The sequence below is a fragment of the Indicator indicator genome, chromosome 15, assembly GCF_027791375.1.
Source record: "Indicator indicator isolate 239-I01 chromosome 15, UM_Iind_1.1, whole genome shotgun sequence".
Lineage (NCBI taxonomy): Eukaryota > Metazoa > Chordata > Aves > Piciformes > Indicatoridae > Indicator > Indicator indicator.
The window spans coordinates 14,073,975-14,087,102 of NC_072024.1; the positions used below are offsets into that span (position 1 = coordinate 14,073,975).

General features: G+C 45.1%; 1 protein-coding gene across 4 annotated transcripts in view; it reads right to left on the minus strand.

Moving 5' to 3' along the window:
• FLNB (filamin B) overlaps positions 1–13,128 on the minus strand; it is a 71,360-nt gene that overhangs the window by 11,708 nt on the left and 46,524 nt on the right. Inside the window, exons 25-36 of one of the 4 annotated variants that reach the window (XM_054387358.1) lie at positions 12,378–12,545; positions 11,692–11,781; positions 10,762–10,885; positions 10,333–10,489; positions 8,546–8,735; positions 6,503–6,750; positions 4,685–4,759; positions 3,870–3,972; positions 2,845–2,985; positions 1,183–1,311; positions 578–751; positions 265–423 (exon numbers count right to left, since the gene is read on the minus strand). In XM_054387358.1, coding sequence (XP_054243333.1) covers positions 265–423; positions 578–751; positions 1,183–1,311; positions 2,845–2,985; positions 3,870–3,972; positions 4,685–4,759; positions 6,503–6,750; positions 8,546–8,735; positions 10,333–10,489; positions 10,762–10,885; positions 11,692–11,781; positions 12,378–12,545 — 1,758 coding nt within the window. Of the gene's footprint in view, positions 1–264; positions 424–577; positions 752–1,182; positions 1,312–2,840; positions 2,986–3,869; positions 3,973–4,684; positions 4,760–6,502; positions 6,751–8,545; positions 8,736–10,332; positions 10,490–10,761; positions 10,886–11,691; positions 11,782–12,377; positions 12,546–13,128 lie in introns of all 4 variants that reach the window. The other 3 variants (XM_054387355.1, XM_054387356.1, XM_054387357.1) reach the window with 3 other exon arrangements.

The window sequence follows — 13,128 nt, forward strand, 5'->3', positions numbered from 1 at the left end:
CAGGTCAAACACTGCTCTTAAATGGGCCACAAAGCCATTCACATATGCTGACAAAAAACCCTTCCATCATGACCTGGCATGCCACAAGCAGGCTAACACAAGGGGTCATTCCTCATACTCCTCTGTCTTGGGTCAAGTGTCCCAAAAAACTGTCACGCACCTGGTTTGACAACACTCTTCAGGGAAGCAGCAGAGGAGTCTTTTTTTTTTTTACATAGCAAAACAAAGCTGAGTAAGGGCTACTATACTACTGTCAGAGCTTACCAATGTGGTTATTGGGTAGCCTCTTCAGAAGACAAGGCTCATCTCGACCTGATGGGGCTTTAATGCTGGCTGTTAAGAGACTGAGATCAGTCTCATTGATGTCCAACAAAAAGTCAGCAGCAGAACCAAGCTTAACCTGGGACCGTCTCCTGTTATCATCTGAGTATATAAAGACAAATGAATCAGAAAAACATCACAAGGTTACGTGCAGAGCAAGTCAGAGGACTCCATTTTCCCGGCACAAACCAAGTTCCTAATGCTATTAGAATTTAACTCTCATTATGAAGTACTTCCAGAAGTCTAAACTTTATACCTGTGATCTTGGCTGTGAATGGACTGCCTGGAATGTGTTTGTCATTGTACTTGACCAGGATGCTGTAGTTTCCAGGCAGAGTAGGCAGGTACGTGACTGTGCATGTCCCATCTTTGTTATCAATGCAACTGATCTCTGCTTTTGAGGGTCCTTCAATAGCCAAGTCCAGCCCACCTAGGAAACAAGGAGAACAGCACATTGTAAATCTTCATGCACAGCAAGTCCAAAGAGGAAGATCCAGTACTTGGTACTGAAAATGGAGTTTTCAAAGGACAGTAGCAAAAGGAGCTCAGGCCACTCCACTAAGACCATAACTCTATTCAGTCTGTTTGATTTACCTAAGAGCGATTCCTCCTCCAGTTATCTCCTAGATCTAAGCTGCCTCCAAGTTTATTTTTAAAAAAACAGATCACTTGCAGCCTGTACCACCGGGTACATCTACTGCACTCAGGAAGAGACAATAAACCAAATTTTACTGCAAGTAGCAGTCTGATATTCACACTGGAAATTCATGAATACAGATGAATGCAAATTAATGCTGATGCAGATCACACTTCCAAGAAGTTCCTAGTTTAGGACAGGATGGAGTTAAAGAACAGACTTACCCTCTCCTGCATCCTCTGTGACAATGGTGAAAGTTGCTGGTTTATTTGCAACCCCATAAATGAGGCCAGGCCCATAAGCTGACACACTTCCACTGTTTGGATAATTCACATAGAACTGCAGAGGGCTCTCTAAAGGGAAACAAACAAGAGAAGCACTTTTAAGGATCAGTGACTTGGACTACAAGAATGAAACAGACAACAAGCTCCTCCAACCCAATGGGATCTTATGCTAATCGACAGCCATGTTCTTCATAGCTTTGTCACTAGGTATTTGAAGAATCTTTATGTGACTATAAGGCACTTAAACTGATTAAGCCTCCCCTTTCATCTTCAAAAGGCACTTCACAATTTGTTCCACTTTCAGTCATGACAGTCAGTGTTACCCAAATTACGAGACAGAAGCTTCAATGATGTTGTAAAGAGTCTTATGCATTACAAGTTTATTTTTAGCACATTAAATCAGAACACAACTTGGAAGCAGCCTTTCAGTTGAGGCACAGATCATGAATTTTGGTAGCTCAGGAACTAGCACAGCATATTGTCTGACTCAATGAACCTGAACTAGCAAATTTGAAATGTATCCAAGAAACATATTTGTCAGCCTCAGATTAGCTAAACTGGTGCACAAGAACAAAAAGAACAGTAACCAACAGCCAATAATGGTTTCCCAAAAAAAGGCACAGATAGCTCTTAAGTCTAAAGCAGCTGATTTTGCAGCTGAGACCAGAGCAAGTTTGAATCACAATAGCCTTCAAGAAGGAAGCATTACAGCACACCATCCTTTTGTCCAGGTACAGGGTGAACCACCGTATCTGACCATTTGGCAGTTAGGTCAATGCTACATCCATATAAATCCTGAAGATACTGAAGTCACACCACACATTGAGCTCCCTACTTCAGCCAAAGCTCTCCTATGTCTTACACCAACAGGACCAGCAGCCCAGTGAAGGTTTTTCTTACGTCTACACATCCTTCTACAGATCTGTCTGGTATTGCTCCAGCCCCACACAGCCAGCACACTTGGAGAACCTAGGGGTAGCTCCAGCCTCCAGGGAAGGGAGAGCTTTGTCTAGGGAGCTGCAGGAGATGGTGAAGTAAGGAAAACAACAGAAGAGAAAGGGAATGAAAGGCAGTGGTTTCTGTTTGTTAAGCAGTAGTCAGAAAGGAAGAAAAATTACAGCATAATGTGCATGTGTATTTTATTTTGTTGTAATGAGATGGAAAGAGTAACTATAGCATTTTAGCCACTTAGTCCTCCCCACATTTCAGAGACTTTACGCCAATGCCATTTTAAAAATAAATGTGTACTGTAACCACTAGTTTCCTTGAGCACCATGGTAGTAAATTTCAACCTGAAAAAACCAGCAGTTTGAAAATTCTATGTTTCTTCTTCATAATAAGACACTAGAAAAGCCAGATTCCAACCCCAAAATCCATTTTAAGCCTGGCTGGTACTATTAAACCACAATGGAAGCTCACATGTGCCAGTACTTACTCCTTTGCTTTAGTTTCTCGCTGGACTGCTTACGTACAAACTGCTGCTAAACGGCAAGACGTCCTGGGCAGCTCTTACTGCAGCGTACACAACTATGCTTAACAGATAGCGGAAGCATCAGCAGGGTGCTGCACTCGGATTTGTGTCACCCACTTTGTCAGACTCACCTGGGATGTGCTTTCCCATATATTTGATGTGCATTTCATGCAGCCCAACCTCAGTAGGAGCATATCTCACTGTCACTGTGCCATCTTTGTTATCCACAATATCAGGCGTATCCGTCTTTCCAGAGGGCATGTGCACTTCACCTACAAAACCCACCCCAAGAGTTACATGAGGAGAAGCTGCCTGATTCCCCTCTCCCACTCACAAGGAATTGTCTAGCCACTTCCATTTCAAACAAGCATTTAAAATTGTTAAATTCCTTACCCACAGGCACAAATAGGAGACTAATGGGAACACTAACCAGACATGTTTTCTACTTCAGCTACAAGAGTACAATGCAGCAGTAGACATCTGGCAAACAGTCCTGTGACCTTACAAATTCTACAGGAAGGACTGTTTGCTTCAGCCACTGAAATTTCCACAGCAAGCCCCAGGAAAAGCACCTCATTGAAAGGCAATCCCTCTCCTGCAGCTCTTCGGAAAAGGAAAGATGGACTGACCCCTCAACAGGGACAGACCAGGGCTTGGGGTGGGACTGCTGAGCTAGAGAGTAGGAGGGGACACAGCCTCTATGTGCAGGAGCTTAGTGCAACTAGGATCTTGCTGGGGTGATACTCTCAGCTGCCAGACCTGTGGAAGAAGGGTCACCTGCTTTGGTGAAGGTATGTGATAGGAATGCATGATTAGACTGTTCTGCAGCATCTGTACAACATAACAATGTTTATCAAGGATGCATGTACCCAGCTCCAGAGATGAAAGTGTAGCAACAGTGCCATAGCTCATAGCTTAACTGAGAACCCAGAAGCACCAAGAATCCCCTCACTTAACTCAAACCATCAGCAGGGCGTATCCTACTCATCCTCAGTGGGTGCCACTTCATTTCAAATTAAACAACCAAGCTGCTAGCAGGATACAATCCTCCCACACACACACTGTGGTCTAGACCACCCAGACTGTTAGCTACAAACAGATAAACATGCTAACGAAAAGCAAAGCCTCCCCAAAAGGCCACACACACTCCAGGTACCTGTTATTTCCCCTTTCCTTACAGCAAAAGGGATAACCATATCGAAGGGCCTGAACCCCATGCCATTCATGTCTCCAACTGGGACATAAGCTTCTTCTGTGACCTAAAGGAAGCAAAAGATTGGGACATTTCAAAAAGCATGTCAGACCCAAATGAGCACTGAGCAATGCCATGGTGAGCAGAAGCAGAAGAGAGCAGGTGATGATTACTGCAGCCAGCCACAGGACTGGGCTCAGCCAGAGCAGCATCTGGCCAAGCTCTCCTCGGTAACAGCACCACACCGCAGAGCAGAGTGAATCACACATGGTGCAAATGGAAGACATGCTGGAAAAAAAGGGATAAAAATGGAACACAAAAGGGATGGAAGACAACATAGCACACACAAGACCCAAAGTGGCTCCACCTGAAAGGATTTAGTTGCTTAAGGCCTGGAAGAGAAAGTGATCTTTGAATGGGGCAGAGTGGTTGCAACACGAAATGGACAAAAGAAACGGATTTCACAATGTGACTCTGGACTCAAGACACTGTTTTACTGAGAAAAAGCCATGTGCTCAGGTTGCTTTTGCCAACAGCAGACATTGCAGAAGTAGAAGCTGTAGGTGTAATGATCCTCTTCATGTTTAAATGAGAGTTTATTTGAAGACTCCCTTCAAGCAGCAAAGTGAAAACAAGGTCTGGATCCCAAGAACAATTGATCAAACAGAAAGAATGAACACAATGACCAGAGCAATTCAAGCAGTCCCAAGAAGCAGGCTGTCATCTGAAATGGAACACAGATGGGAGAAAAACAGCTGAAAAATGTAAAAATTGTGTACCCAAGGGCGGAATCCGGGGGGGGAGGCGCCCACTGGCTCCTGCGACCGTATGGTGGCATCATCTGCATCTACAGCCTGGGCAGGGGTAAAGGCAGGTTAGGTGGTGTTCTGGCACAGAAGCATTCCCACCTTTCACAGTACAGAACATAGAGTTCCTTCCAGCTCAACACCTTCCTCCCATCGTGCAGCCCTCCCAGCCCTCTCACCATCACAAGGATGTGGACTCAACTGGGGAGCTGGGAAACTGTCTGTATAAACAGGCATTGGACACAGTGGGAAGCCACCAGTAACCCAGCAAAGGGACAAAGCCAGAACATGCAGCTGTTGGGTGCTTGGGAGGGAAGCTGAAAGCAGTGCCCAAACAATGGTGGAATCGAATTTCAGAGTTGCTTTTTATGGGAGTGTTGCAGGGAAGGAACTGAAAGTTTTTAACCTAAGATGCATGTCCCCAAGCACTGTGCAACATAGTGCACTAACTAGGAGGCTGGGGAGCCTGCTGCCGTGGGAAGACTGTTCCCAGCTCATGCCCTTGGGTGAATGACCCAGCCCACATCCACTCATAGCTGCAAAGCTATTCTTCTGATTCATAGCTGGGATGGCGTCGTCAAGACACCAAATGTGTTTTCCCCTGGCGCTGCCTCCCTTCCCACCAGGCATGCCAAGAGGATGACTTGCAAATTCCCATCTCCCCCACTTAACCCAACAAAGGCAGTCAGGACTGACACTCATGCACACAGCTCCACTGGGCTCAACCAGCCTAGCTTGTCCTGCCCTTCTACATGACTGCAAACCACCCTAACAAAACAACCCACTAGTAACATATACATGGAGAAACTCTACTGAGAAAACCAATGAGAAAACAGGAACACTGCTGCTGCACTGTTCTCCATCCCCAGCTGAGACACTCAAGTTAAACACCTATTGCATCAGTCAGCTGTGAAGTGGGAATTTTGGCTGACCAGGAGCAGGCTCCCTAACCTCAAGAGACATTTCCTGTGGTGAGCTTCGAGCAGCAACCAAGAAAGTCAGTTTCCTCATGAAAATCTTCAGACACTGGCAGTGACCTGCCAGGGTGGCAGGCAGGAAAAGCCACTGTGCTTGGCCCCAAGAAGGCACCCACACATTCCAAACAGACTCAGCACAAGCAGGGCCATGTGGTTTCACAGGCCAAGAGACACCAGAGACCACCTCAGAGACCGTAAGACCAAAAGTTGTTTTGCCAACACAGAACTGGTCCTCACGTGAAAGGCTTCTGTGGCCCCGAGAGGCACCTTGTCTGATCCTCAGAGAGGCTGGACTTCTGTTTGCTTTTTTTAAACCTGAACATGCTGAAGTACTGCACGTTGAACATAATTAGAAGGAGGGGGAATTTGGCTGTAACAGTTTAACTAGCACTTGCAAATCATAACAGCCTCCTTCTCTGGGATCTGTCAGCAGACTGTTCCTTACTTTGGGGTCAACATTACCAAGAGTGAGAGACAGACGGACAAGTCAGAGCAGTGTGTCTGACAACGGCTGAAGAAATTAGTCATAGAAGCTGACTGCAACCACCCCTACAGCATTTAGAAAAAGAACTAATGGTCAGGAAATGAAAAGTTTAGGGAAACCAAGTCTTCATCCTCTGATGGCTTCTATCCCTCTTCACTTAACTGTGCTGCCTGCTCAAAACAAGGTCTGCAAGCAACAAGGATTCATTAGCTCCTGCTAGTTTAGTAAATGCCTAAACAAACATTGACATAAAGAGTTAACCTAGCACTAAATAAAAATGTGGCAACAGGAATCTGAGTGGGAGGTATTTTCGGAGCAGAGCTGGCTTACCATGACGGTGAAAGGACTGTTGGGAATGTCCACCCCACCAAAGCGGACATAAATCACATAGGTTCCTGGTTTGGCGGCGGTGTAGAAGATATCGTAAGTCCCATCCTCGTTTTCAACAACATCTGCTTCAGCTTCTGTCCCGTCCGGTGTCAGGACGGTGCACGTCACTTTTCCCTTCCCTGCTGATTTGGCATCTACCACAAAACCAACCTCCTCACCAGTCTTCACGGTGGGTGCAATTCCAGGACCTGCAAGGCAATTTTCATTACAGAAAGCATTCAGAGAACAGTTTTCCCAGGCAGGCTGACTACGAGGTACCTGGGAAGCCCAGCAACAAGTCACCCATTCCAGGGACCCACAGATGGGATTTTGGGAACAGATGCACAATAAAGGACATTTGTAGTGTTGGTCAACATAGCGGCAAGAGCTGGCCACCAGCTTTCCTTCTCTGCAATCAGAAAATCTGAACAAGAACAGAGGGGAAAAAGAGCTAAGTTTGAAGCAACAATGCCTTAACCCATACTCTTACTGTCCTCCTTCACCAGAACCAAAGGCACTACCTTCTGCCCTAGCCACTGACTGCTGTCGCTGCTTTGACATAAACCTCCCTGTGTGAAAACTTATGAAAGGACACAGTAGCAACCACAGCTGCTTCCTCCTACATTTCCCACACATGATTTTCCACCATTCCACCACACCCCAAAAGAAAAATTGTGAAACAATACCCAAATTGTAGTAATTTGATCCAGCCTGAAGAACATTGTGTTTAAATGAGAACTATTAAGTTACATTTGAAGTACATATTTAATGCTCTTGGTTTTGACCAGCACTTGTTACCAGGTAAAAGGCTCATTTTCAAGTGGCAATGAAAGTGCTGTTTTAATAACTTGTCAGTATTCCAGCTTCTACTCCTATGGTGATTGTATTTCAGCTTTGCAGCAGAGTCAGGCACTTCTTGGAAAGGGGAAATCTAAGCTGGTATCTGACAATCTCCATCACAGTTTTATTAGTCAATGACTTCAGTTACTAGGAAGAGTATCAGATTCAGCCATTAAGGCCCTTTCTAAACAAATTCTGAAGCAAAGAGGATACTGCCACTCTGTTTTCCATTGTGCCAGGAATATATTTGTTTAAGCAGGCTGAAAAGGCACCAGGTCTGCTCTAGCTGCACAATGCATGGTGCCCAGATAGATAATCTCACATGTCTACAACCACAGACTGTTTCCCTGTTCAATTTGGTCTTGCCTAATTTATTTATTTTAAAAATCACAGGATTTAATACTCACTGGCATTCTTTTAACTAGTTCCTGGTCACCTTTGCTCCCTGCCACAGCCTCTGGCTGGTTAGGAGTTGGCAGAGTGCCACAGTGGCCAGTCAAAAGCTGCATGACTATCATCCACCCTGAGAACAGGTAAGGGTTGAGGTTGTGTGTTCCTTCAGCAACAAATTGAGTCCCTCTCCCTACACCAAGGCACTGATTTTTTGAGGTGGTAATATTTGAGTTGTAGTAACATCTCGTCTTTATGTTATCTCCATCCACACAGACCTTCCCAAAGTCTACTCAGACCCTAGCCAGCCAGACAATAGTAGCAGAACTTTTCACCAGTAACACCCAACCTGAACAGGCTTTGCCAATGTAGAAACATACAGCCAGCTATTTGCATCCTCATAATTAATTCTGTTCTTGGTTGGAAAGAAAACCCTCTTGCAACACTCGCAGTACAAGACGCGTGATGCAGTGAACGGGGGCTGACGCATGGTATTTATAGCAACCTCACTGCAGTTCTCAGCAGGATTTACCTAGATCAAAATAATTATCAGATTCCAGTTTTATCTGGCTGTTCATAACAACCCAGGCAATTTGAAAGGTTTTGCTAGAGACTGCAAGAGATTCCTCCTTTACTCTTTAGGAAAGAGCTCCGATAAGAGCTGTCAGATTACATGTCTCCAGAGTCTGCTATACCCATCACATCAGCTGTACCATGCTTAGAAGGCCAAGTACACCATGTACAAACAGCAGCAACAGAGGAGCCAACATTCACCTGTGGCCAAACACTTGCTGGCATCCCCAGCTGGAGAAGCCCGGATCCGATAGGGAGAGGATGGGATATCATCTCCACCGTACTTCACACCAATCGTGTAGCGGCCAGTTTTGTCGGGAACATAGGTGACTGTGTAAGTGCCATCCTTGTTGTCATGAATGTCCACTCTCTTGGGTTTGCCCTCCTGGTCCTGAGGAATGCAACCAGAACATCTTTATGAACATCTTTAGCAGGGCAGCAACGCTATGGTTTGCAACCCTAGCCTCAGACAGATATAGAACCATAGCTTTTTGAGGGTTAAATATATTTCACTCAGGAACAGACTATTAGGAGCAAGAAGGTACCAGACCAGTCTAAGACAATTAAGGTGATCATTAATTACCCTTTAATTGATAGGAGAAAGCTTATAAAATGCAGAAAGCCATTTTAATGAACTTTATATTAATTGTAGGAAGTTTTAGACTTCATTGTCATATTGATGCTGGAAATGAAGAACACTTCAAATCCCTGTGGTACAGATCAGGAGCCAGACCATGCAGCTCTATCCTGACAAAGCACTAGGAAGCTCTGACCAGCTGCTCCCTGAAAGGGCAGACTTCTGTAATGCTTCCCCCAACCTCAGATATCACCACTCTGGGATGAGGCATCCAGGTCCCAGAGCTGCTACACTGAATACAAGAGTTCGCAACACAAACAATACAGATCTGAGCTTCAACATCAAGCTTTCCTGTCTACAACCAAGATCAGCACTACCCATACTGTTTCAAACAGAGCTACTCCCAGCCTCAGCTTTCAGTGCTAATCATCAGCTGCAAAGCATGAAGCATTTTAGGAAGTCTTCCAGGCCTGCTTACAGGGAACTGCATGCCGACCTCATTCTGTATCTTACAACTTAACACTGTCTGCAGTACAACATAAGCTGCAAAAGACTTGAGATTATAGGTAGAGCACCAAAGAGCTTATTTTCTTTCAGGAAAGCTCATGAAACCTTTGACATTCAACAGCTCAGAACAAGAAGCAAACCAATACTGTGAGGAGGATCACCTATGCACTCCCACCAATGCAGGACTTGTGGAATTAGATCTTCAAAGCTATGGCCAGGTTGGCAGCTCTGATAAGCATTTTGGATCCTTTAAGAGCACACCTGCATGCCAGAATAAGGGCAACTGCTTTGCTGCATGTGAGCAGACAACAGGACATCAGGAGAACAAGAATGCAGAAGGACAAGTACAACCAGCCATGCCATGACCTAGGCATGCCAGAGCTGAGAAATGTGCTTTATGGCCTACTAACCAGAGACTTTCTTCCTGAGGCCACAGTCGAGGCACCAAGAATTTCAGGAAGAGCCAAATAAAAGCATTCCTCTAGTATCTCCTTAAGCAGGTTATGACTTTTGGCAAACTTAGGGAGACTTCTTTGTTAAGTTATCGTTGTACAATGCTCAGTGTGGATGTTATCTCATGGCCTTGCTGAGCTACACTGCTAGACAGCTGTCAGGCGGCTGTCTCCATTTCAATAATCTTAGAAGAAAATATCTGACTTGGGGCACAAGATTAGGCAAATATAGCATGGGTGATGACTTCAAAGACAGAAGTCCCACAAAAGCAGCATTAAGAGTCCCACAAATACAGAGTGCAAGACTTTCCTGTATCAGACCTTAAAGTCCAGCCCTGGAATCCAGGCCACTGAGTATACCAGAAAACAGCTGTGGACACTTCTGATGGGACACGCTCACACCCCCCTAGAACAACGTGTTTTCACTCTTGCTTGGTTTTGTAGTTACTTACAGTGATCTGCACAGCCAGAAGCCCCTGCCCAGCATCCTTAGCATCCACAGCAAACTCCACAGGCAGGCTGGCTGGTATGCCATAGGAACTGAGACCTGGTCCACTTGCTGTCACTTTACTGGCATCATATGTAGGAAGCACCTTCACCTTGAAGGGACTTAAAGGGAAACCAGTTATTGCACCCTCCTCCTAAGTCAATAGCTCATAGTTACTGCAGTACATGCTGAGGTGTGAATACACCTCCCCTACGGCATCTCTGCTGCAAGTGCAGTAGGCTCAGCCTACCACTGAGCCCCGAAGTCATGCAAAGAGCTGCACTGGTTCAGCAGAAAGGTCCACAGCTAGCTCTTAAACAGAGTTTGTGTGCTGGGAGTGCACAATCAAGTTATTAAATTTGTAGTTCATCTATGCTTATCTTCATCACCTTACCTGCGAGGAATCTCTTCATCAGCATATTTGACAGAGATCATATATGGTCCCTCCTGAGTAGGGGTATAGACTACTGTGTGGGTGCCATCTCCATTGTCTACTATGTCAACAGGTTCCACAACTCCTAAAAAGGCAAGAGAATATTTTCTCAGCTGCTCTATTAGAACTCAGTTTCACACCAGCCATTTGCTGCACAAAGCTGCAAGATGTACAACTCATACACAGTTCACAACAGGCTAAATTTCAAATTCATTGTTTTGAATGAAGGCAAAGGGTACGGATCAGTGATCAGTTTTCCTTATTTGGTACTCAAAAGGCCATTGACTTTAGATTAGTTATCCAGTGCTCTCTGGGCTCCCATCTTCCCGTTGCAAACAAAAGCTTCACGTGGTAATAGTGGAGAAAAATCTGCTTTTCTGTACAGGTCAGGAGCAATTGTTCAAAACACACTGAAGATCATTAGAGAAAGAAAATGAGTAATGGTGATCACTGCCTGAACTGCCATTGACAAGATTACATACTGTTACTGGGATTTACTGCACAGAACTGAGCCCTAAAGCCAGCTGGCATGTAGCATTCACCAACCAAGCCTTTCACAATCAGGTATTCAGACAGGCAGGCTCACTGCCTAGGCAGGAGAGACCTGCAAGCTGCCAAAGCTCTATGACAGAAAGATCAATTATTTCCCTTCGCATTAAGCTAAATCTACAGTGGATTACATGACACACCAGTTCAGATCAACACACAAAGCAGTCCATGATTACAAGTTGGCTCTAAAACACAAGGTGGATTAGCAGTAAAGCAATGTATAGTTGCCATGCAAAGCCTAAAAGCGACAGGGCTGGTTCCCATTCCCTCTTCCAGATGATTCTTGCTGCTGCCAATTGGATTTCCAAGAACCAAGATTGCCAAGTAGTTGGGAGTGCAAACCTGTCTCAGTGTCACCCTTTGGATCACCTTTAAGGAAACCCGAAACAGCTTTCAATGAGGAGCGCCATCCCTGGGAATCCGTCTCATCCACTAAAATTAAAGAAGGGTTACCTGAAGGGCACCTGCTCCAGCATGACCTGACACTCAACTGGGGAAGCAGCTCTTGCCTCTAGCAAGCCCAGACTTGCAGTCATAAGGTACTTGCTGCCAAGATACTGTGGCACCGAGATACAGCTTCCTAGGCTAATGCAAATATCATTAGCACTATCACTTGAGGGCCTTGCTGCTTTCTAGGGACTGCTGAAGGGTTCCACCACATTTCAGACTCCTGCAACCCAGTGACACAGCTTTCCCAAGCAACCACTCACACCATGTGTGAGACTTAGGATTTAGTTTTTGATATCTAAATCTAAGGCACAATTGTTCACCAGTGGTGGTTACTAATGTCACTTCTCACAGCTCTGCAGATTAGAATAAAGGCAAAGACACTGCCCAAAGCAGGATTGACAGCCCTTTTCCTTTTACAGCATGACACATGGGTCAGTTGTCAAGATGCATACACCATATGAACAGAGGAAAACACTCATTCAAGTGGTATGACCACCTTTGAAAGCAGAGCGATGGGTATCTTACCCATCCAAATGCTGAGATGGGAGCACAGCTGGACAGATTACTTTAGTTCTTACCTCTGGGTCCTGACACCACCACCTCGAGGGGTGCTACTCCTGCCTTGCTGGTATCTACAGTGAAGGACTGTGGGATTTTGGCTCGAATGGCTGTTCCCAGACCTGGTCCTGCTATTTTCACCTTGCTGGGATCCACAACATCCTTCACAGGAACCTTGAAAGGACTGCCTGGAAGTTAACACAGCAAATGTTAAACACCACAGTAAAGTTACAGAAAACCAAAAGGTCTTTTCCTTGGGCTTTTTTATTACTGTCCCTCAATCTCAGGCAGGAATGACAACCCCACTGCTTTGCTTCTGCAAAAGACAGAAATGTAATGATGGTGCTCCTACATCACTATTGTCTATTCAATGACTCATTTGTGATCTCTTTCTCACACCTCAGGAAAAAAGCATGGAGGAAACTAGAAGTGCAAATGAAGCATCAACACAGGCACTTGTTTCCTTCACATTTTACTAAGTTCAGTATGCTGATAAATGATTGAGACCAAAAGGAAAGAACAGGCTCACTCACAACATCTAGGAAAGAACACCCCAGTATGACAACACGCAAGAACCTCAACACTGCAGCAAAACATATCTGGCATTTAGGAACATTTAATTCTTGACACCAAGCAAAATATCCTTCTTTTAACCATGAACTGCTGGCTGTCCTATGTACATGGCACCTACTTCACTTCAGCTTAACACCCAGTGCAGATGCATGCACAGGTAAAGGTCCGATTTAGCAAATGCCTATTGTGCTTTCTGCA